Source organism: Coenobita brevimanus, chromosome 22 (assembly GCF_032717465.1).
Source record: "Coenobita brevimanus isolate Jiangsu-jjx chromosome 22, ASM3271746v2, whole genome shotgun sequence".
NCBI lineage: Eukaryota > Metazoa > Arthropoda > Malacostraca > Decapoda > Coenobitidae > Coenobita > Coenobita brevimanus.
In genome coordinates, this window is record NC_136975.1 from 45755231 (window position 1) to 45780196 (window position 24966).

General features: G+C 42.0%; 1 protein-coding gene and 1 pseudogene across 1 annotated transcript; both read left to right on the forward strand.

Moving 5' to 3' along the window:
* The first annotated feature begins 17712 nt into the window (after nucleotides 1-17712).
* On the forward strand, nucleotides 17713-23207 carry LOC145392411 (store-operated calcium entry-associated regulatory factor-like). Its single transcript, XM_080266819.1, has 4 exons — nucleotides 17713-17877; nucleotides 20293-20456; nucleotides 21771-21927; nucleotides 22529-23207. The coding sequence occupies exons 2-4, from the start codon at nucleotides 20303-20305 to the stop codon at nucleotides 23205-23207; spliced, it is 990 nt and encodes a 329-aa protein (XP_080122945.1). The 5' UTR covers nucleotides 17713-17877; nucleotides 20293-20302.
* Nucleotides 23208-23734: 527 nt separating this feature from the next.
* LOC145392623 (5S ribosomal RNA) lies at nucleotides 23735-23853 on the forward strand (annotated as a pseudogene).
* Nucleotides 23854-24966: the final 1113 nt, after the last annotated feature.

The following is a 24966-nucleotide window of genomic DNA, read 5'->3' on the forward strand; positions in this document are numbered from 1 at the left end:
TGATCAAGCAGACCCTTCGACTGCAGGTGTACACATGTTAGTTATATGGTTACAGGAGCAGAATACCACCATTTGTAGCAAATTGTTTCCCATGTTACAGGAAACCATTTGCCTTGTCATTCAGTGTAGAGTCACCTGAAGGTAGGACTACAGTGAGAGAAAGGATGGTGGATGGCTGCCAGCTCACAACAGATCAGTTTTGTTAAACTAAAGTTACAGAGAGAGAACTATATTCAACTGACTAGATGAAAAGTCAGGAGATGTAAGTGGCCAGATAAAAAGAAAGAGATGGAAGAGAACAAGAGAAAGAGATCCAGACAAAACATTCAGTAATTAATTAAACACTTACAAAATTGTGAGTCATTTCTTGGTTTTCAATTGCTGTTATTACTTGTGATAGTTGTGTGTTGTCACCCTCTACAAATTCAACTTCATTATCAACACGTCTGAAGCCCAGCAAAAATGGTTCTTGTGTTATATCTGTTGAAAGAGCTTATAATTAGAATTTATGGAGAGAGAAAAAGAAAGTATTTAAGGTGATGCCAGGACTGAGATTCACAAACAGATTTATGATAATTTCTCTGCTGTAACTAGTATTTGTTTTTGCAGTAAGGACAAGAAGATGATGGAGCAGAAACTTCTCTTGCGTTTTGTTCCATGCAGAAATTAATTTTGCTTTGTGAGGAGTTGATTGCCAAGTTGATTTTGCATGAAGAACAATATATATGGCAAGCTTCAATACCCCTTTCCTTATCCTTTCTGCAGAAACAGATCATGTGTGTGGCAGGGAATTGATCGTATACCTGTATATTTTTTTGTATGTATGGGTAACTCATTCAGTATGATGATGTATTGTGTACATCATACCAAATTGCACATTTTCCCAAGTGAATTACATGGATTGAGCCTGGTGAAAAATCCCCCTAGTGTTTCTAATTTGTCACACTGAATGGCATGATGTGTGAACCTTAACCCACACTGCATTGTACCATCAGTCCCCTGCCTCATTTCATGGTAGTACATGGTTTGGTTCGTGGTTGTCAAAATCGTGATATCTGTCACAGGCAGTCAGAACTGTGGCTGGTCTTTAAGTGTTGTGTAGTGAGTTCTGTTGTGTGTCCTGCATGTTTTTTGGAAAATGGCACAGGCAGGGGCAAGAACTTCTTATAAGCCTGTAACTCATCCCCTGGCCACTGAGAAAGAAATGTTGCATTATCTAGACAATCACGAGACGGTGGTTGATGTTCTTGCAGTAAGTGTGAATGAGGCCATGGTTCACACAGTTGCTGTATGCCTTTCAAATGTTATTGTTTTATGTCTGTTTTACCTGTAAATAGTGGGATATGTCTAGAAAGTGTATCACCAAGTAAGTTTGGGACATACTGTACAAGAGTTTTAGGGGGAAAGTAGGGGTCACTTGAGATGTGGTAAATGCATTAACATTAGCATGATGGGTTAAATGGCAGCACACTGCACCTCATCCCATGTCTTTCTCAGTCAACCCCTTCATTAATGACCTGATGCCTCAGGGCGTCACCTCCTCCCCCAACTGCTTGGATCCATCTCACTGTATCCCAACTATCTCAGTCTACTTTCCACTTCCCTCCTAATGCTGTCTATACCCATATACTGCCATCAGGCTTCACTTCACTATCCATCAGATCATTCTCATATCACATTGTTCCAGTCTCACTTTATGAGCAGACAATTTGTTTCAAGCTGGGAAAGGACCTCTAGTACTGAATGAATCAGTGAAAGCTGTATTTAACCCCTCAGGTGGAAAATATCTCCCCTAAGCTGAGTAAAATCATCTGAAGATAGCAAGAAATGCCATTGTAACCCCAGACCTATCTGAACATGAGCCTGGTGCACTTCAGGTTTGAGGTTGCCCTTCTCCAGTCCTCCATCCTCGAGTCAGGGGATAGGCAAGGAGGTGAGGGACATATATGTAACTGAGCAGCAAAACTGCCAGGTTATGTTGTTGCTTTCACATGAAGGCATCCCTTTCCAGCACCATAGCAAAAACAAAATGTACAACTGTACAAAAAAGTATCATTACTCAGGGGTCCGATGGATTCGTTACGAACACTACGATTGCTGCTGTTTCCGAAGGGTTGATACATCCATATCGACGCATTTATTACCTCAGACACAGGAAATGTCTCTTGTAGCCCATGCATAACCAACATTGTTGGATATGCAGGGGTACCAACAGTTTCCTAGCCCTCCTGCCTGTTTTTCCTAAACCATCGTCGTTTGTCGTATTGTTTAGCACAATGTTGTAACAGTACTTTTTTGTACAGTTGTACATTACAGTACCTTATTGAAGGGGTTAGTAGAGTCTTACCTTTCACTATCTGCATGAACTCATCAATGTCATCCTTGGTGGCTGTGCGATACCCTGGCATTTCTGAACAGGCCTCATTCATATCACCCAGATCCCCTTTCTTCGCCAAATCAGTGGAGAGCGTCACCATAATGGTCAGAGGAGTGGTTGTGGTTGTTGTGGTTGTTTTTGTTGTTGTTGTTGTTGTTGTTGGTGGTGGTGGTGGTGGTGATGTTGCTGGTAGTGGTGGTGATGTTGCTGATGGTGGTGGTGATGCTGATGTTGTTGTTGTTATATCCCCAGATGAAGCAGCAGCACTGGTCCCAGAGGAGTCATTACTTGCTGCAGTGTCCACAGTGATTGATGTAGAATTGTCTGTTGACAAAAGGAGACTAATATATTTTTTGTCCATCACTCTGATCTCTCTGTCTATAATCTGTCTGTCTATCCAGCTTCCTATCTGTCCTTTATTATGCTAATAGGAATATGGGGTCTCAGGACTAGGATACAGTATTTAGTCCAAATATTTAAGTTAAGAGTAACCAGTTGCTCATCCCAGAGTACAGTATCATGAATCTATGGGATCACCCTTCCTCCCCCTCCTCCCCCTCACTTATGCTTGTCTGAATCTGCCTTGCAGTACCTTGTAACAATTATAGTTGATCTTTTGTTTGTCCAAAGTGCCAGTTCTAAAGAATTCACTATGCTTAAAATTCTGAATAACAATATTTCTAACTCATAAGTACAATATAATTATATCAGAACAGTAGCAGCTGCTAAAGCCTGTAATCCTTTGTCACAATATCATCAGCAAGATTATAATGTCTCCATTCTACTTACAGACAAGATATAAAATACACTAACCATCTGAGACATAACTTTTCTTGACAAGGGTGATGACTGAGTCCTGGGGCTGTAACTGGGACATCGGGTCAGGGTGGTATAACAACGAGCACCCCACTCCACCTGTTGGGTATTTGGCTGCATTATAAGTAGCTTTGCTGATGAATGAGGAAGGGGAACAAGAGAGGATATGATTAAGGGAGAAACATGAAGGAGAATATGGCTAAGAGGTGCAAGAGGGCATAAGGCTGAGATAGAAGTGCTAGGGAGAATATGGCAAAAGATGTGCCACGGGAAATATGATTAAGAGATGCAGGGGAGAATATGGTTGAGGAAGTGGTGCAGGGGAGAATATGGTTGAGAAAAAGGTGCTGGGGAGAATATGAATAAGAAAAAGATGACTCGATAATGACTAGGAGAGGAATATGAGTTAGGTGGAGGGGGATGAGGAGACTGGGAGGATGAGATGAAGGAATGGTGTGGATAGATATATGAATGGAGGTGGTGTAGGTGGAAATGAGGACGGCTTGTGAAGGGTGACTTGGAAACGATTTCATTGTGGCCTTCCCCTACGAGATGAAGGCGTCTGAATATAGACAGAAGAGGTGCTTAGGATATGGTTATAGCACATTGGTTCTTATCTGACATAGATCCTTAACCCCTTTTCTGCTTAGTTGATAGCGAGGTGTAGTCTGACTGGAGGGTTGACCAGTAGCCAAAGAGACTTATTTCTAGCACATAACTAAGACGCATCAAATTTCATGCAACCACGACTATAGTATTGGAGTTATGAGAGTGGCCTAGTTCAATCAGATGAAAACTAAGCGACCATAGTAACTCATGCCCAAGATACATACCGGTTTGAGAGATGTTCTTGATGGCAACAGCAGAGCATCCAGGCACCACCAGACACAATAACTGACATTCACCTGAGGAGATGGAAGAGTTAGCTTGGATGTGTGGAAAACCATGACGTTCTGGTATGCTGTTAACTCCTTCAGTCCGCTCTCTCTCTCTCTCTCTCTCTCTCTCTCACCATCCATGACCATTAGTCTGTCTATCTATCTATGTATAACTAGACACCACAATCGGTTTGTCTTTCATTTTTTTATTTATTTATTTTTTTTCGTGGAAGGGCATTAAGGCCCCCCGCACACGGGCCACATTTCAGTGGACGGTGGCTGCCACTTTCTTGTGGCGAGTAATAAAACGCACGTGTTTCTATGGAAGCCCGCACACGAGCCAATTTTTAGTGGCAGCCGCAAAAAAATGGTAACCGGGTCCATTTTACCCGCCACGCCACGGTGGCTCGCCACTGGTGACCGATGATGAATGCCGTTATTTCAAATGGCAGCTCGCACACGGGCCACTTTTGCGGTGGCACTGGCGGATGGACTGGCATTGTTGATGGGCCATTCCCCACCCAAGGTCCTGTGTCTACCCCAGGTCCTCTCCCTAACCAAGGCCACCTTCCTTCCCAAGGTTACATGCGTACACATGACCATTCCCAAAATAAAAGTTACATCACACTACAAAGTCGTTCAGAGCTTGAAGTTCGTGAAAGTCTACAGTTTGTACCAGGTAACGTTATCAATGTGTCCTCCCCAGTGCCAGGCACAATGTCAGGTATTCCAAGCGAAGCTAAACAGTCTGACTGATTCATTTGTATATTTTGTTTATTGGTAGCATGTTGGTGGATTTTTCCTAGCAGTGACACAGTTCTTTGATAAATCAGTGTTCATGTTTTCTTAATATCAAAATGTTTCATTATTTTTAGAAAAGCAAAACATTATGACATTTTCTTAAACATCTGTGGAACGTATTTCTGTGTTATAGTTTATTTCTGTATAACATCTTTACACTTGCAAAAATACAGTCTCATTTACTTTATGAAATGTGATTAATTTACTCAAGTTTTCTCAATAAAATTCTTGCGCAACGTGTATGTCTATCTATCTATCTATTGCCAGACGCCTTAATCCCATACGGGGTGGCCACAAACAAATCGTCTCCATGTCACCCTGTCCCCCGCCATTTCACTGCCCTGCTCCCAATTCACACCCCTTTCTCTCACATACCTCTCCACTCCATCCCTCCATCCCATCCTTGGCCTTCCTCTTCCTCTCTCACTCTCCACCTCACTCACATACACTCTCCTCGTCAGTATTTCACTCTCCATCTTCTCCACATGGCCAAACCACCTCAGTGTGTTTCTCCTAACACTTCCTATCACATCCACATCTACACCACAACGCTCCTTCACATCCTATGTCAGTCTGTCTCTCCATGTGACTCCACATGCTCATTTCAAATAACTCATTTCCACTGCTCTCACCCTTGACTTGTGTCCCTCCAACAGCGTCCAAGCTTCACTTCCATACTTTGGACTTGGTATCACAATACTGTCATGTAATAACATTTTCACTTCCATGCTCACTTCCCTGTTTCTTATCACCACCTTCAACGAATCAGCAACCTTTCTTCCTTGTTGTACCCTTTCAAGCACTTCACCCTCCAAACTTCCATCCTTACTCATCACACTACCCAAGTACTTAAACGTACTCACATTTTCCATTTCCTCATCATCCAACCTCACTGTACATTCACTGACACCTCTCTCGAAGACCATAACTTTACTTTTCCCTACATTCACCTATTGATTCCGTTTCATACATACTCTCCCGAACTTATCCACCAAGCCTTGCACCTTCCCTTCGTCTTCATGTAACAACACAGTATCATTGCAAACAGCAGTACAGGGAGTTTCAAACATTGCCCTCTCTCTTTAGGGCCACTCCAATATCCACTGCCCTACCTTGTATCTCTTTTATAACCCCATCCATATACAGATTGAACAACCATGGAGACATGACACATCCCTGTTTCAACCCAACCTTCAGATAGAAAATCTCACTCAGTTCGCTATCCACACGCACTGCAGCCACAGCACCCTCATACATACTCTTCACAGCATTCAACAACTTCCCATCTACTTCATATATTCTTAATACTTTCCACAATCCTTGTCTATCCACTCTGTCATATGCTTTCTCCAAATCCATGTACGCCGCATACAACTTCTTTCACGTCTCTAGAAACCTTTCCACTAAAGATCGAAGAATGAATAATTATCTGATCTACTCAACCTCTTCCCTTCCTAAAGCCTCCCTGTTCTTCTCCAGCTAATTCCTCTGTCATTTCCCTAACTCTGTCAATAAGTATCCTACCGTATACTTTTCCTATTACACTAAGAAGACAAATGCCCCTATGATTACCACACACTTCTTTTTCCCTTTTTCCTTTGTACAAGGGAATAATTATACCTGACTTCCAATCTTCCGGGACTCTACCTTCCTCCCAGGCCAATCTACACATCTTCCACATCCATTATACTGCTATCTCTCCCCCATGCATCAGCATTTCACCACACACTCCATCAATTCCTGGGGCCTTCCCCATTTTGACACTTTTCATTGCTTCCACAAATTCCATCCTACTGATTTCTTCTTGTCTTCTCACCTCCATCCTTTTCCCAGCCATTCCCCATCCACTTATACTCGCATTACTTTCATTCTCTATGTTCAATAATTCATTAAAGTGTTCTCTCCATCTGCTCACTTTATCTCCCTTCTCAGCTAGTAATCGACCATTTTTAACTTTCACTCCCCTACTAACTTCATTGCCACCCTGTCTGACTCTCTTTACCTCTTTCCAGACCATTTTCTTACATTCCCTCCACTTGACACTCAAATTCCTTCCAAATTCCTCATCCACTCTCATCTTATTCTGTCTTCCTAATCTTTTCACCTCTCTTCCTTTCTACATGTAACTCTCTTGCGTCTCTCAACGTCTTCCACTTCCCTATCTCTCATCCATTCATTATATGCTTTTTTCTTTTGTGTCACAGCCTCTCTCACCTCTTCATTCCACCATGCTGTTCCTTGCATCCCCTTTCGTCTTCTCTTCACCCTACACACCACCTCACATGCTGCACATATTAATTTTTCTTCAGTGAATATCTTGTACACACCTTCCACGTCCCCCATCTGCTCCAATTCATATTTATCCAATCGATCCTCCACTTCTCTCTTATATTCTGCCTTTTTCTCATCGTCTTGAAGCCTTTCCACTCTCATTTTATCTACTCCTTCCTCCCGTCCTTCCCTTCTTCTATTTCTCTATTTTACTTGGACCTTGATTCTGGCGTGTATGTGCTTTTCTATATTTACCTTAAGATAACTGCAAGTCTTTCTTTTGGTGGTACACACTTCCTAATGTTTGTGTTCAGACGTGAAACTGAAAGCCCAATTGCAGTCAGCAGGTCATCAAAAGAAACACAGGTCATTCTAAAATAGTTTGTAACTTCTCTGGTTATGCTTTTAAGTCTTCAAAGAGGATATAGAATTGACCCCTGATAAGCCTATGACTGGTTATTCGATGCACCCTGTACTTTCTTGTACGTCTTTCTTTTCTTATTTTGAGGAACACAGCGATGACACATACCAGCTCCTCGACATCCATGATGGAACTGCCTATGGTGGCCACGAAAAAGTGGCCCATTTGCGGGATGTCATATCATCCCTCTTCACTTTTTAGTGGCGCCACGAAAAAGTGGCAGCCACCGTCCACTGAAAAGTGGCCCGTGTGCGGGGGCATAAGCCTTCGCCAACCCACTTGTTGACACGCAAAGAATACGTTTGGTTTGGTATTATGTTTACCACCCACCACTGTAAACAGATTTACAGGAAACCATTAGGTTTGTCAAGGAAAGAATAATAAAAAGTGACAGATGGGTGAAATGGGAAGAGAGGAGGGCAGACAAAAAGAATGATAAAGATGAAGGAAGAAGTGACTGACGTTTCCCCCCCAAGTTGGACCGACTTTAACACGTAACGCAGAAAAGTTCAAACAATTTCTGTCTACAGTAGAGGGTTAATATGTCCAGCAGATTGCCATATATACCGTATTCATGAACTTTTTATCATATATTCAGTTAGAATTTCACAATCGAATTTTAGCAAATATTTAAGTGAAAAAATAAAATCTGATTTTTTCTAATTACTTTTATGAAGACGTTGGTTTAAAAAAGTGTTTAATAATCAGATGCAGATCACCACACACACACACACACACACACACACACACACACACACACACACACACACACACACCACCTTCTCCTCCCCTTCCACACACACACACACCTCCTCCCCCCCTCCACTTACAAACACATATCCACACGCACTCTCAATCCTTGCTTCTCAAGGTTTGTGTTTTCTTCATTTTCAGAGACCACCACCTCGTCCTTAGCGATAAAATTTGAATACTCCACTTTAGCTTTGCATTGTGTGATATTTTTGTCGTTTGAACATCGACGTAGTTGACATATATATCAGAGACGAAAGTGTTTGCTTGCTGTGCAGATATATTCAGTTAAGGGAGAAGAGGTAGTGTGTATTTTAAACTGAATAAAGTACTGACAGATACATACATACATACATACATATCTACATACATACAGGGTACGGTAGTCCATAAAGAGCGCTCCACTAGAAAGTCATCTCACGATATTTGATGTGTTGTGTGGCTCAGTCTGCTTGTGTAGGTGTGGGTATGACAGTGGGAGTAGAACATGAATAAATAAATGATGCAGAATAGGCAGTGACAACGCTGTTTGATCTGTCTCCGCAGCATGCGTGAAAATGGGAAAGAAGCTTTATATAAGGACTAAAGAACCACTCTACTGTACATCACACACACACGCACACACACACACACACACACACACACACACACACACAAAGGGGGGGGGAGATAAAAGCCCCTCTCACACTGTCATGAACACAACGCCCATTTATGCTAAAACAACTCATGCTATTCTAGATGTACCAATCCGTTGCAAATGGTCACGTGTTGTCGTCAAACCCCGGGCTGGAAAAGCATGCCTTCATAATCGGTTTATGTCGTGCTGACCTTGTAGTGGGTGAGTGGTTCCCATGGCCTTATTTATACACTTTCTTTAGTGTTAAGTTGCTACAAGAAGTTACAAGAATAAGTAGTACCTCAAAAGTTCTAACGACTCATACCGACGACGTGGCATACGTTGCTACTTCACCAGAAAGAGAAGAGTATACATAGGACAGATGAAGGCTCTCCCTCACCCACTTCCCCCACCCGCAGCTCGGGCACGGAAAAGGAAGTGCACTTAACCCAGGGAGGAACGTCGTGCTAGGAAAGTTAAATTACAAAATGTGCCGTCTTCCACAAAGGAGGAAGGACTGCCAGAACCCTATGTATAAGATTGTCTCTATACTGTATATTCTTAACTTTGACAGCCACCACATGCTTCACAACTAGAGTAGACATTAAGCTGACAAAAAATGTGGTTAATAGTTAGGGAGACCTCTTTATCGTAATAAATATGGACCTCGGCCTATTTCTAAACACTCGTAATCTTAAGTTGTTCGTACTATTGCTTGTGTATACGTTATCTTCATTTATACACCCGCCAAATCAAAGTGAATATAAAAGTTGCAGATACAAAAACAGAACGATCTATGATAATATTTAACCTAAGGAAGTTTGTTAGGTATCCACAGTACAATTTCTTTCTTATTCTTTCAAATATTTTTCAACTGGGTGCCGTTCCTTTATTCCTACAAGTTTTCTGCAAGCTTGGCGCAGTTTTTCCTTGGGGCCAGTACAACGAGACACACTTTTTTCCTTCTTCTTCTTATTATTAAAGGGGTTTTTAGGGCCAAACATCAGAGCATACAAATTCACACGTTTGAATCGTGTGTTCTTGCGTATTCAATAATCATCATGGCAGTTTGCAAAGAAGTGTGTCGACAGTGTATTGTAGGTTGGTGGAGAACTTCTTGCATTCCCTTTGAGATCTTGCAACTTTTACTTCTCCTGTAAATTGCTCAGGAACCCTTACAAATACCACCCCGACTTGAAATTCTTGAAGATATTTACGATTGATTCTCTGTCGTAACTTACATTATTAATTAATTTATTAAATTATTTGTAGGAAGAACTATAGAGATACTGGAAGATTTTGAATTCTCCTTTTCTTGTTCATTGTGCAGGAAACAGATGTGACGACAGTGCTCCTCTCGTAGATAAGATTTCATGTATTCATTTTGCAGAAGTAATGGGCGATGCGGGAAAATCCTAGTCTCTCTCTCTCTCTCTCTCTCTCTCTCTCTCTCTCTCTCTCTCTCTCTCTCTCTCTCTCACACACACACACACACACACACACACATATCGCGCGCGTGGGCCAAGAAAGCTAATGCAACTGAAGCCATAAATTTTGTGGCAGTGTGCGTGTGTATACATGAATGTGTAAGCGAGTGCAGCCTTTTACAGAAATAGTTTGTGTGTGCGTGTGTGTGTGTGAGAGAGAGAGAGAGAGAGAGAGGGGGGGGGGAATGGAGGGGCATTGTGTAGGCTTTTATGAGCGAGAGGTGAGAGAAAATTGTAGTGTGTGTGTGTGTGTGTGTGTGTGTGTGTGTGTGTGTGTGTGTGTGTGTGTGTGTGTGTGTGTGTGTGTGTGTGAATATTTTTGGGACGTGATTGTGTGGTCTTTTATGAGAGAGAGAGAGAGAGAGAGAGAAAGATAGAAATGTATATCTTGTCGCAAAAATGTTTGTGTGCGTGTTAGAGTGTATGAATAGGAAAGTTCATATGTACAGTATATCTAAAGCTTTACATGCCCTGTTTCTTACATATAGTGTGCTAGCAAGTGTGAGCCGGCAAGTATGTGTGTAGGTAAATAGGTAGGTAGTCAGGGAGAAATATCAAATACATGCCTTCTCTCTTTTATGAATGCGTGTATAAAAGTTTCCTTCCTCCTCGTAACCTTCAGTAGTTTGGGTGAAGTTCCATATAGTTCTTGTAATGTTTTTTTATTTAAGTAAACTGTAACTTTTAACAAACTTTTAACTACCGAATCTAAAATAATATTATGAGCTATTGAAGGTTGTGAAGTGGAGGGAAACTACTGCAGGCGACTATATACTTTCATTTGGCTTAACATTGCTGATCTTGTATGTTGATCAATAACAAGAGATTCCCAACTTATACCTCCTTTCATATACCTCTCTACTTCATCCCCTCATCTCATCCTCGGTTTCCCTCCCCCCCCTCTCTCTCCCCCTCCACCTCACTCATACACACTTCTCGCCATACTCTCACTCTCCATCCTCTCCATGTGGTTATACCACCTCAGTATATTTCTTCTAACGCTTTCTGTCTCATCCACATCCACTCCACAACTCTCCTTCATTTCCTTATTTGTCAGTCTCTATCTCCATGCAACTCCACATGCTTTTCACAAATAACTCATTTCCACTGCTGTCACTCTTGACTTGTTCGCTTCCAACAAGTCTGTACAGTGTCAGAACTACTGTCTAACAACTGGATTCGCATAATCCACTTCTTGATTTTCCTCGTCATTTAATCGCATTTTTTTTTTTTTATGTGCTCGACTCTGGGCATAGGCTTCTCAGCCTGCTCCCAAGGCCCAGTAGTCCTCCTACATATCGCACACCTCTACATGTCACCACTTCGGCGCTAACACCCACCGTCCATGTTGAATACATGCTAGGGCTGTCTCGTACAGGACTGGTGTATTGGTATGAGCGGGGGTATTTTTACGACATGTCGGCGGGTCTTCTGATGGATCGGTAAAGTCTGCCGTAATGAAATTCAAATCCTTAAACTGTTCCCTGCCCCAGCGGAGATTTGAACCTGGGTCCGGTAAGCCACCTCTCTACCGATTGAGCCGCTTGCATTATCGAAATTAATGTCGAGCGAAAGAAAGTCTGAAAAAGGCCCCAGATAGTAACAACTACCAGAAATGAGGAACTTGCATGAATATATAGTATAGCCGGTTTGTTTTCATCTGACGGAACTGAACCACTTTCATAGCTTGAATACAAAGACATGGCTGCATGGAATTCATTGAACCCTAGTTATGCAGTAGTTCTCATTTTTATTCTAACTTGACCCAAAATTGTTAGAGCACCATCTTGAATGTTGAGTTGTAATAATAGATTAGCACGAGAATATGCTGCTAGTCAGGAAGAAGTGCTTTGGAAAGGATTTAGAGCTTGAGCATTGACTTATATCCCTGAGTTACGAGAAATAAGCAAAAAAGGGACGAAAATCCGGGTCAAGAGGTGAAAAGCCGATAGTCAGATTCATCCTCCAGTCTGACTACACCTAACCATCACCTGAGATAATTGTTATTATTATTATTATTAATTTTTTAATATTATTGTTATCGATATTATTATTATTATTATTATTATTATTATTATTATTAATATTATTAGAAAATAATAACTTTATGGGTATGTTAGGTGATAACAAACCGACTGTATTTTCTTATAATACTTCCATAGGGGCTTTGCAGACGCCATCGCCATTTTTGATAATACTGTTCACATACATAATTTTGCCTTATAGAGCGTGGCGTTGGGGTTCCGAATGGTGTAGTCCGTTTGCACGTCCATCACTTCCCCCATCAGCTGGCCGATTCCTTTTTCGCCCCCCACCATCAGGAGAATCGCCGCCACCGCCCCCCACCACCACCACGGCATGCACGGGGGGTGCCAAAACCGAAGTCTGTCTCCTCCGCCTCCTGCTAATTTCCACCTCAGCATGGCGAAACCCTTGATCTGACGAAGAAAAATACATATACATTAGCGAGATCGGGATCCTGTGACTCTTAATAATCATTTGGTGGTGGCTGTAGCATAGTACTGTACTGTAGAGTTCTTCCGACAATGACAGCGTTAGTGGTAGTACTACTACAGTAGTAGTAGTGGTAAGTTGCAACCCCTAACCGGCTTCAACGCACCGGAAGCTTGGTTGACGTCTTCTTAATGGTGTAACTCCCTCACTTTGATGACACCACGTTCTAATTTATTGTTACTGGTTGACAGCTTAATTCATCTCAGAGCAGTGCTCCTCAGCCTGGGGGAACGCGCCCCCTACGGGGGCGTGAGCACTTCCCAAATGGGGTGTGAGGACTCAGAGAAAAAAATTGGGGGGTGACTGAACAAGTGTGTGTGTGTGTGTGTGTGTGTGTGTGTGTGTGTGTGTGTGTGTGTGTGTGTGTGTGTGTGTGTGTGTGTGTGCGTGCGTGCGTGCGTGCGTGCGCGCGCGCTGGTTTGTATCACGATGAATTATTGATTAATATTCAGCATTCATATTGTGTGTGTTGCAGCCTTCAAAACACATTTTTCTTTGTACCCTTGTGATAAGTTGTTTTTTCCTTCATGCCTGTGGCCTGGTCGTCCTTTTTTTCTTCTGATCTAGTCAGTTCGAGAGAAACTTAAAGATACCAGCAAGTCTTATATCGCAAGGCAGACCAAACGCTAGTTAAAATATAAACGTTCCACAACTTCCACCCATCACTCGAAAAGGGGGACAGTGAATTGCAGTACTAGGACTGATGCTGCCTGTATGCAACTAGATTAACATCCACTTGAACCTGCAGCAAAATTAATAATAATTCTGGAATAATGTTTTAGAGCCAGGTGATGGCAGGAAGTGGGGGAGGGTGGATATGTTGACCAAGGGTAGGAGAGGGAGGGCGTGAATATGTTGACCAAGGGTAGGAGAGGGAGGGCGTGAATATGTTGACCAAGGGTAGGAGAGGGAGGGCGTGAATATGTTGACCAAGGACAGGAGGGGGAGGGCGTGAATATGTTGACCAAGGGTAGGAGGGGGAGGGCGTGAATATGTTGACCAAGGGTAGGAGAGGGAGGGCGTGAATATGTGAACCAAGGGTAGGAGAGGGAGGGCGTGAATATGTTGACCAAGGGTAGGAGAGGGAGGGCGTGAATATGTGAACCAAGGGTAGGAGGGGGAGGGCGTGAATATGTGAACCAAGGGTAGGAGAGGGAGGGCGTGAATATGTGAACCAACGGTAGGAGGGGAGGGCGTGAATATGTGAACCAACGGTAGGAGGGAGAGGGCGTGAATATGTTGACCAAGGGTAGGAGGGGGAGGGCGTGAATATGTTGACCAAGGGTAGGGGAGGAAGGGCGTGAATATGTGAACCAAGGCTGGAGGGGGGGGGGACCCAAAAAAGAAGGTTGAGAACAGCTGGCCTAGTGTAGGGCCTTGTTGTGAAAGGGTTGGAAACTGTCTCCCTTAATCCCTTCAGTGCGATGACAAAGCTACTACCAGACGATTTTATTTAACTTTGAACGGTCTAGTAAAGAAGGGGTTAGTAAAGGCTAAATCTAACAGTTTCAAAGAGCTGAATAAAATCGTCTGGAGATAGAAATGATGGAAAAAAAGCACCATAGGGTTATTTTTCTTCATTCTCGCTTCTACCAGACGATTTTGCTCATCTTGACCCATTCACAACGGTGGCATCTTTTATATTCTGTTCCTGCAACCGCCAGGCGATTTTATTCTGCTTGGACGAGATTTTTTATTTATTTATTTATTATTATTTTTTTTTTTTGTAACGGATGGTTAGAGATGCTTTGATTAACCCCTTCAGTACGAAAGGGCTTGCCGAGGCTTCATAAAATCGTCTGGGGCAGCATAGGTAAAGAAGACGTCACAGGATCGGGGCTTTACCTAACCCCTCCAATTCGAAATCCCATTCAACTATAAAATCGTCTGGAGGTCGGTAGAATTAAAACAAAAAAGTCATCGGAATGAATGTTAAGGGTAACCTCTTGTAGTTAGAAAAGATTACCTTAAGCTCCCTAAAAGCTACTAACGTCAGCAAAGATACACTATGAAATACGTCTCTCTCTCTCTCTCTCTCTCTCTCTCTCTCTCTCTGTCCTGGCGGTAGCAAGCAAAAATAAAAAAGTTCATTTGATTCGTTACCAGAGTGTTTCAAAAAGAGATGGGCACATTTACCTGTACGAGTCTGCACGAGAGCCAAAGTCAGTGCCTCTTGCTGTGATGCTCGTTTAGATATGGGAGGTTTGTGCTCTTCCGTTTCCCTCACCTCTCAGGGAACACAAATCACAGGACAGGAAGTTGATGGCAAGTGTGTTTGTGGTGTAGCAAGGTGTGGCACAATGTGGTGTGGTGAGATGTGTGGTGTGGCGAGGTGAGATGTGGTGTGGTGTGCGCGAGTGTACGTCTGTCTGCAAGCCAACCAGTGTCTGCCTCCACGTCTCACCCAAATCACCACACAGCAGCTCAGGCGCAGCACGATAAATCCTGAAATCTATTGCGGATCTTGAGTTCATTGCTCGTAGGCGGTCTTTGCACCTGACATGCGCTGTGGGTGACCGTGACTCGCAATGACAGCTAGATTTTGGGGGTGTGAGTGGGGATGGGGAAATTGCCCCTTCTTGCCTATAAACTACGTACGCGCAAAGTTTTTCGGGAAGTATTTTGAGTTTGTTTGGTCGCGTGGAAAGGATGAGAGACTGACTAGGAACGTATGTGAGGAATGTGGAGGGATGAGGTGTAAGGGGGAAACCGATGATGAAATGTAAGAATGGGTTGGAGAGACAGACGAGTATGAGTTGGAGAAATGGCAGCCTGATGGCTGAGGGTAGGGTAACATGGAGACAAAATTTTTTTGGCCACTCTGTGAGATTAATGCGTCTGGCTGTAGACAGATAGACTATTTTATACACAGTACACAGTGATGCACCCGCGATATATATATATATATATATATATATATATATATATATATATATATATATATATATATATATATATATATATATATATATATATATATATGTGTGTGTGTGTGTGTGTGTGTGTGTGTGTCGCGGAGTGCGTAATGAAGCTGAATGATCGTTAGTGTCATGAGTAAGGGTGAGAGTTAGTGAATGAAGTCCGACAGAGATACTTACGGCAGGGAAGGGGAATTTCGAGTTTCAGGTTTCAAAATGGTTGGGACTGGGGAGGTTAACACTGAAATAAAGAACTCGTTACAATGGCATTATTGTGGCCCCTAGTTACAAACGTGTGGAAGTGAAGCTTGGACTGGAAGAACCCAAGTCATGAGTGAGAATGGAATGAGTTCTCTGAGAAGAGCGTTTGGAGTTACAATGAGATCAGACAGATGAGAAAGTTAAGGCGCGTTGTGGTGTTGGTGTGGATGTGCTGGAATCTGTTAGGAGAAATACCCTGATGCTTTGGTCAAATGGAGGGAGTTAGAATGCTAGGAGAGTGTGATGGAGAGGTAGAGGGAAGCTGAAGATGAGGTGAAAGAACGGAGTGGAGGATTTCATGAATGAGGGTGGCATGAGATGGAGGGAGGGTAGCCTGATGACGGGAGTCGGGTTGACATGGAGCTGATTTGGTCGTGCCCCTACACCCTTTTCGAATTAATATGTATAACCATAAAGAAATGAAGTGCCTTTATTATATTTGCACATATATAATAAGTTTCTGAGAATGAATTTGATTGCATGGAACTGTATCTATATTATAACGATCCAATTTTTGTATGTTTGTTGGTTGGTTTGTTATCGTAACAGCAAAAACAGCGCAACGTAGCGCAGTTTTTGTTGTAGCAAGGCACCGTTACAATGTTCTAACCAACTTGAAGAATTAAACAATTCCCAGTCCAATCGGGCCACCGGTTCCCGAGTTATGACTGGCCTTTTGGCATCGAGCAGAGGTCGGCGAAGGCGGCCTTTAAGTAAGTTAAATGTGAAATACCGTATTATTTAGTAACACTATTATTGGATCTGCCCCATGTTTCTACTGAGTCAGTCACTGCTAACCAAATATCAGAATTCAACTTCCTCAATGAAATTTGCAAAGGTTGGTCGACTGTTATACATAAAGAATTCAAGTAGTGTTTGCAAGAATATACTGTATCCATCCATCATCCAGTCCTTCAGTCTTTGCCCTTTGAAGAGCGTAGGGTCTGGGTCTAGGCTGGTGGTCTTATTTTCTAACTTGGCCTAAAGTTCCCATCTATGATGTCATGTGGGTTGTAGCAATAAATTAAGTCAAGAATATGATGCTAGTCACGAAGAAGTGGTATGGAAGAATGTTTCGCCGTAGTGTTGTCTTATTCTGCCGTTGACCTACGTGAAATTAGCTACAAAAGGACGAAAACCTAGGCCAAGTTTAGAGTGTGATCGTCTTCCCTGAGCGGTATCTCATGTCCACGATGCATGTGTCAGAACCCATATGGGTGGTCACTTCCCTTCTCTCTACCCCCAGAAGGTTTAAGTTAGATTATATATAACTTCCTTAAGTTGCTAGATCAGCAATTATAATCCACAAACAATCCAATCAAGATTCAGCAATCCAACTTTTGGACCACCCTACTAGATTTACTCGTGATTTTATTTAACTCACTTTTGAAAAATTATAATCCCGAAACGCGGATGATTTACAGTTCTGTAAGTTATCTACAGACATGAAAAACATCGCATATGAACTGGAAATAAGCAATAGAGTGATGTAATTTTTAAGGAATGTCATAATCAAACCTCGCGGTCATCGTCAGCCAGTCAAAGCGCGACTAGTTTCATGACGTCATCGTGACGTCTGTGTTATTGTTTCGTCAGCTGGTAATCGGGAAATGAACTCGCGTTTATCTTCTCACAGAAGTGGTCAGAGCCAAAGGGTAGTCGTATAAAGCAGAGAGGAAGATTATCGTGTCTTCGCCATTCACGGACTAGACGTTCTCACCGGAGAGGTGAACAGAAAAACAGCCATACCAAAGTTCTGGAGTATAGGTAAGATAACATATGATAACCGTAGTGCCATTAGTTTTCCTGTATAAGTGTAGAAGTGTGAGTTAACACTGTACAGAGTGTGATTTTGAGTTGCCATAGCATCAAAGTTTAGCAGTGCTGCGTTTCCCACCTTTGAGTATTAGTTTTTCCTACAAATTGTCATAATGAGGAAGTATACAGTGTGAAAGTTGCAGGTTTTATGATTAAAGTGTTATTTTTATAAATTTTAGGAGCGGGCTGGATTGGGGAATTTCACAGTTCAGCACTGTAGACATAGGCCTACGTCTTAAGGCTCTTGTTTTATCTTGTTGTCTGTCAGTGTTTAGGCAATATCAGGTTCATTTCGGTTAATTTTTAATACAAGTGAAGGTGGGTTGGTCCACGAAGAATGCTGTAACATGGATTGGTCTGTAAAGAGTGCAGTAACTCCTCTGAGTGACTCAGTTGGGAGGTGAAGGCAGGAAAATATTGGTACCATCATAAAAAGCATGTACTATGAAAGTCTTTCAAGAAATTATATGTTAGAAGTATAATTAGTTAAAAATCAGTATGTAAGTGTTAGCTCCCATTTGTAAGCTACAATGTTTATAATATCTGGATACTTAAATCATGCTTGCCATTTTCTCATACTATACTTTACCCAATGATTTTCTTTGCCTTCTTTTGCGTTTGAGATTTGCGTCTTTAGTGGGAAAGAAGACTGATGGTACTCCTCCTGAATGCTCTTACATATCTATCCAGTAAGTAGAAATAAGTACTGTACAATAGAAAATTTGTAAAGGTAGCAAAAAAAAATAAAAAAAATAAAGTTTCTTGGTTTACATGAGTTTCAGGTGAATATCATTTGGCTTCTGAAAATGAGAAAGAATCGCATTGGTTCCCCTCACACTTGATTACGCAGGGAAAAAAAAAAATGGAATGAGGTCAAAGAGTGTGATCTCAGGGATAAGGAACCTAATAGAGAGGCAGCTAGAGATTGAGCAGTGTGGTGAGCCACCATTAGATGACCAAGGCCGATACATGCAAGCATACTGAAGCCTTCATAAATAAAAACTAATATAAAAGAAAAACAAAACCATTTACCCTCAATGGTAGTTTGAGTTAATATGGTTTTATTTTTCACTACAGTTCTGGTTTTGTGTGTGTGTGTGTTTTACAAAAAAATTAAGAGTTGTATGTAGCTATTAGGGTTATTATTACATCATTCAAATATAATAGTGTAGTGCACTAGTATTTTTTTTTGGTATTATTTTACTTTAATCCCACCATGTCGCTGGATAATGGGACTTACCTCTATATGTCGGGTGTATTGAGTACATCATTTTCTTCTCAGTAAACATCCGTCGCAAATAAATACTTTCCAAGATATATGTTAGTTTTCTTAATTATTTGAAGGATCCAGGAGCCAATCAGGCGTCGCAAAGGAAGAGGGACTTTTGAAACCAGCCAGTCACAACAGTCGTAAGTAAAACCAGCCAATCAGCTTGAAGTATTTGTGGGTGACGCAAGTACGCCCGAGATTTGAAAGTCAGTCACAGTCATGGCCTCCGGTGCTGAAGAGCGTGTTGTCGATTTCAAAGCTTGTATCGGGTGTAAGACGGACTACTGGCAGATTAGCAAGTACTATCATATTAATAACGAAACATCTATTGAACTTCTAAGAAAACACGGGGTTTTGCCAAGTGCGGTGAAGTGTAAAGTGTGTGATTTGCCCTGCAAATATCGGGAAGACAGACATCAGTGGTACTGTGGCAGGTGGAAAAAAAAAAGTAGGAAGAGTAAGGGGAAGGTGCTGTGCAAGTTCACCGTTTCTGATCTCTAGGTAAGCATTCCCCTAGGATAGGTTAGGTTAGGTTAGGTTAATGTAATGGGGGGTCTGGGGGGCGAAGCCCCCTAGTTAGGAAACACGGCCAGGGCTGGGGGGGCAAAGCCCCCCAGTTAGGAAACACGAACTCAAGGAGCTGAAAATTATATTTTTCCGAAGGATTTTAGTGTTTTTAGTTTGATTTGGATACCAGTTCCAGTCGGAAATCACTCGATTTTCCGTGTTTCCCCCACCCAAAACCATGCTTTCCCACAGGTCCCCCATTATTCTTTCTCAGGAGTTTCAGAATGCAATGTTTTAGTGTTATTCATGTGATTCTGGTGGTAATTTTCAGTGAAAATTACTCGTTTTCGTCGTATTCCCCCAATATCCTTGGTACAGTGGGGGGGGGGGTTTACGGAAAACGAGTGATTTGCGACAGAAATGACTATCAGATTCACATGAGAAACACTATAAAACATTGCCTTCTGAAACTCTTGAGAAAATATGGCAGGGTGGGACTAAAGTAAAAATTTACCTTTTTTTTCCTTATGTTGCTTGGTACCTTTGTGCTAGATAAACATTGTTAGTTTTTGCCATTTCTGTAACAGAACTGGCAAGATGCAAATGCAAAGCGAAATGATGATCCTTGTGGGACTGTTTGTGGCAGCAGTGTGTCCAGTCAGTGTGGTGGGTGCACAGGGCTTCAACACGGACAGTATTCTCCTCAAGGACATACAAGTACTCACCTTGTATCAAGGCAAGATGACAACGGGTAAGTTTCCCATTGTGCATACTGTACTTGAAAATAGGTTAAATTGTTCTTTCCTTTTGTATGGTGGTTTAGTGGTTCGAATGCCAAAGTGTTGACCTACCATAGATATACGGTAATCCCCAAGAAGTGACTGGAGAATTTTTATCACATAATGTTACTGATGGGAGGATGCAGGTTAACTACCCTTGAGTATATTGGAATAAGACAGCCTAGCCATGGGCCACTACTTTATTTAGGGGGGCGGGGGGAGGTTATTGCATGGAGCTTATAGTAATTTTTCATTGTTATGATTTTTACTTAGAGCTGTGAAAACATTTCATTGAGCTTTGACGACAGTTTTCCTGCTTATGTTACCTGATTTCCCCTACCCATATATTAATGGGATTTTTGGTTAGGATGAAGATAAGGTATAGCTTGACAGATTATGAAAAAATCCTTAAATGAAAATGTTAACCATTCTTTTGCTTATTCAGATAATGATATTTAATCCAGAACTTACCGTACTGAATGGAGCTAAGTTTAAATCTTTAGATACAATGTTCGACTGCGGTCAAAAGTTTTTTCTATATATTTTTGACAAAACAGCAGTTTACAGCATAAAATATTGGTCTGGTTAACTGTTTTTCACAGATACAGATCCCCTCTGATCCACTTGCTCAGAAAAGGCAATTCACAAGTTTATTTGAACAATTTCATTTTTTGGTCATACCTGTATTTAGGCAGTCTACCTGGGACTGCCGTCACCATGGACTGTTGTATCTAGAGGGTTAAAGTATTAGTTGGAATTGTGTATTAGAGATGCAGCTTGATTTACATCAGTATATGGCACTTTGGTTTTCATTCAACTAGGTAACCTGTTAAGAAGTTGAAGTAGATTTCTACAAAATCATTTATAACTGGTGTAACTAATTATCAGCTGAAGTTAAGTAGGATGTGTGTGTGTTTACTAATTAATTCACTAGTTAATTGGTACACAGGTATTGCACAACATTATGTAGAGTCAGGGACAAAAGTTTTTGCCTACTCGTTCGTTACATCTGCTACACATTTTGGGCATTCCCATGACTTTCCTCACATGCATTAAATCTAGGAGAATCATATGTTGACAGAAATGTGATGAGCCTCAGTCAACTTAGGAGTGCAGTCTTTCTCAGCAGAGGAAATTGAGTTGTAGGAAAAGTGATAGATTAAGTGAAATTTTATCCTGGACTATACAGATGTCAATAAATCTGTTGTACTGTGAAAAAAAAGTACCAATACTTTTAGCATGGATTTGGTGTACTGTTGCTATAGTATTGTGTTTTTCTCTTTCAGGCAAGCGTTCATCCCCAGTTCCTCAGCTAGAGTGTGTGAACGGTGGCACAGCACCGTGTAGTGCCTTCCAACCCCGTGTGGTCCAGTGCTACAACAGAGGCTGGGACGGCAGTGATGTGCAGTGGGAATGTAAGACAGACATGCCTGGAGATTATAGGTACAGTATAGCCATGACTTTTTGTCTTTCTTGCTTTTCACCTAAGACAGACATGAGTAAAGCCTCCAGGTACAATTGTCACCATTTATATCACCCACACAAGCAAAAACTTGCATATATTGTCATCATTCATTGTCAGCCAAACTATTTGATTTGAACATGAAAAACATACATCTACATTTTGTAATCAGTCATCATCATCCCAACCCTTTAAGTTCCACAGAGTATAAAAACAAATTGCTGTGACTTGTATGACCATTTGTCTATCTGTTGTCCAATCCTTTATTTTTTTATGAGGAGCATAGTGGCCTGGGACTAGGATATGTACTGTAGTCCGTGTGACTTCGAGTAACCCAAGAAATTTCAGATCATTTGATGTAAATCCCAGCTGCCACTGTGAGTTCTCTCCCACAAGACCAGTAGGCATTATCGCAGTGAAAGTGTTATAAAATATACATATCATTAAGCACTTCATTGTATTGAAGTGTTTTGTGTTGGCATAATGGTACACTCTCGACTGAGTATATATACTAGTGTGTCATTACTAGGAGTAGAATATGAGAATTGTCTTAACCATGAGTGGTTATTGGTTTCTTCACAGGTTTGGAGAGATTGATGTGTCATGTGAAGGGTACAACTACCGTGAGGACCCCTATGTGTTGAAGGGCTCATGTGGCTTAAGGTACTCCATAGACTACACCGAAGAAGGCAGTAGCCATCACAGCTACTATGGAGACTACTACAGCAAGGGCAAGGAAAAGCTGTCAGGCCATACTTGGTTTGCAGACATGATCGTGTTTGGTGCTGTGTGTCTGATGTGTTGGGCATTCTACATAACCTGTGTATCTCCCCGGCACTCCTCTGAAGATGCACGTAGCACCACCAATGATGACTACCCACATGGTGGTGGTGGAGGAGGTTATGGGTGGTTTGGTCAAGGTGGTCATGCCCCCACTGCTCCACCTCCTCCTGGGTTCCGTCCAGAGTACACTGATGACGCCTCATGCGGGAATGCCACACGACGAGCAGCAGCAGGAGGAGCTGGGAATGGGGGTGGAGCTGGAGGCTTTTGGACAGGGGCATTAACTGGTGGTTTCTTGGGCTACATGCTAGGCAACACTGGCAGACGCGGTTATGGTGGATACAGGCCTTGGGGTGGTGGAGGATGGGGAGGTGGAGGATGGGGTGGCGGAAGTTGGGGTGGTGGTGGAGCAGCCCACCACGGTGGTGGAGGAGGGGCTAGAGCAACATCAGGGTTTGGAGGTACCAGCCGACGTTGATCTCCTTAAATTCTAAAACAAGCTTTTTATTCCATTGTTATATAGTATTTATTTTGGAGACAAGGCAACTTCACTTTCCACTACTTCTTTTGCAAGCCAAGGTATAGTTCCTGTTATGCAGGAAGCAAGCTAGATCCAGGTACAGGTATATCCTCTTCCATTTAATTCAAATCTCTCCAAACATCAGAGACCCTTAGGTAAGTTTCCTTAATTCCCGCCTTGTGTTAGCTGTAGAATTTGTGAGTGTGATCCCATAATATTTATTTATATACTGCCTACCAAATACTGTGTTCACCCAGCATTCATATGTGATGGTGATATGATAAATACTGTCAGTACCATCATTGTTCTACTCTTTTCATGTTATACAGTACAGTACTATATTCTCCTTCACATCTGTACTATGTTGTGGATAATGAATTTGTTGAATTTAAGGTACAATAACAGACAATGATGTCACTTCACATTTTAGTTGAAGTCACAAAACTTGATTTTCTAAAAAAAATTTTGGGCTCTGAGTATTGTATTAATGGGGCCATACCACGTTGAGTACACCGCTTCCCGTCCGATCAGCGAAGTTAAGCAACGTTGGGTCTGGTTAGTACTTGGATGGGTGACTGCCTGGGAACACCAGATGCTGTTGGCATAACGTTCTCCCTACGTGTCAGGTGGGGTTGGTGGAGGATTAGTGCCTCTCCCTGTAAAACAATTAACTCTAAGCCCTTGGCCACCCCGTTTGGGATACATGGCGTCTGGCAATGAATGAATGAAAAATGAAAAAATAATGTCAACTGTCTCGTTAGTTATTGTAATGAGGTGACTATTTATGTCCCCAGTTGTGCAGTAGATCCCGCAGTTCAGGAAAAGCAGTCAACTACAGTACGGTATTTGGTTATTTTTACAGTTATCTGTCAGAGTGTTGTTGGTTCCAGAATTGCTTATTGTATTTTTCAAACTAAACAAGTTTGACAGTTTGTAAGTCAGACTCTTAGGACTTGTAACTCCTTTACCTCGTATTTTTTTGTTTAATCAAGCCACCAGCTTAGAATGGTTCACTAGCATTGAAAGGTGTGATTTAAGGCTACTTCTAACCCTCACAGTTTGAAAAGTCTCCTCTAAGTTAAATGAACCTGCCTTAAGATTGCACATATACTGTATAATCATTTAGTCTTCTCAACCCCTAAAGTACGCAATTTGCACAGCAGGTCTGTCCCTCCAGCCGCAAACAGGGTCGATTTTTCGACTTTCACCAAGGTAAAAATTTTTCTTCCACATTTCAAGAGACTGAATTTACACACCTGAAAATGTATGTTTCAGTCAGATTGACTAGATAATTATCGCACAATCACCTGTCAAAGATGCAAAAAAGTTACCAATCCCCCATGGGCCAAAACTGAAAATGTACAGAAAATGCAGTTTTTACGGTAAATAATTATATATACATAACTAATGACAGTGTGAAGTGTTCCCTAGGCATGAAATGTCAGTCTGGTATACGCCCATAGCAACAAAACAAGCCTGGTGAAAAGTGGAGGTGGAGTGCGTATGGCTGGAGAGGGGAGGAGGATGGAGGGAGAGGGGAGAAGGGTTGCTATGCACTCACCGCTGTAGGGAGTATGTTGGGGTATGGTTGGTTGGGAGGGGACAATGTGGAGATGATGCAATGGGGCTGAGGGAGGTAAGGTGACGATGGTGGGGGAGGGGTCCTTCTCCCCCCACCTTAGGGGTCCAATCACGCCATACCACCCCAGACACTCTC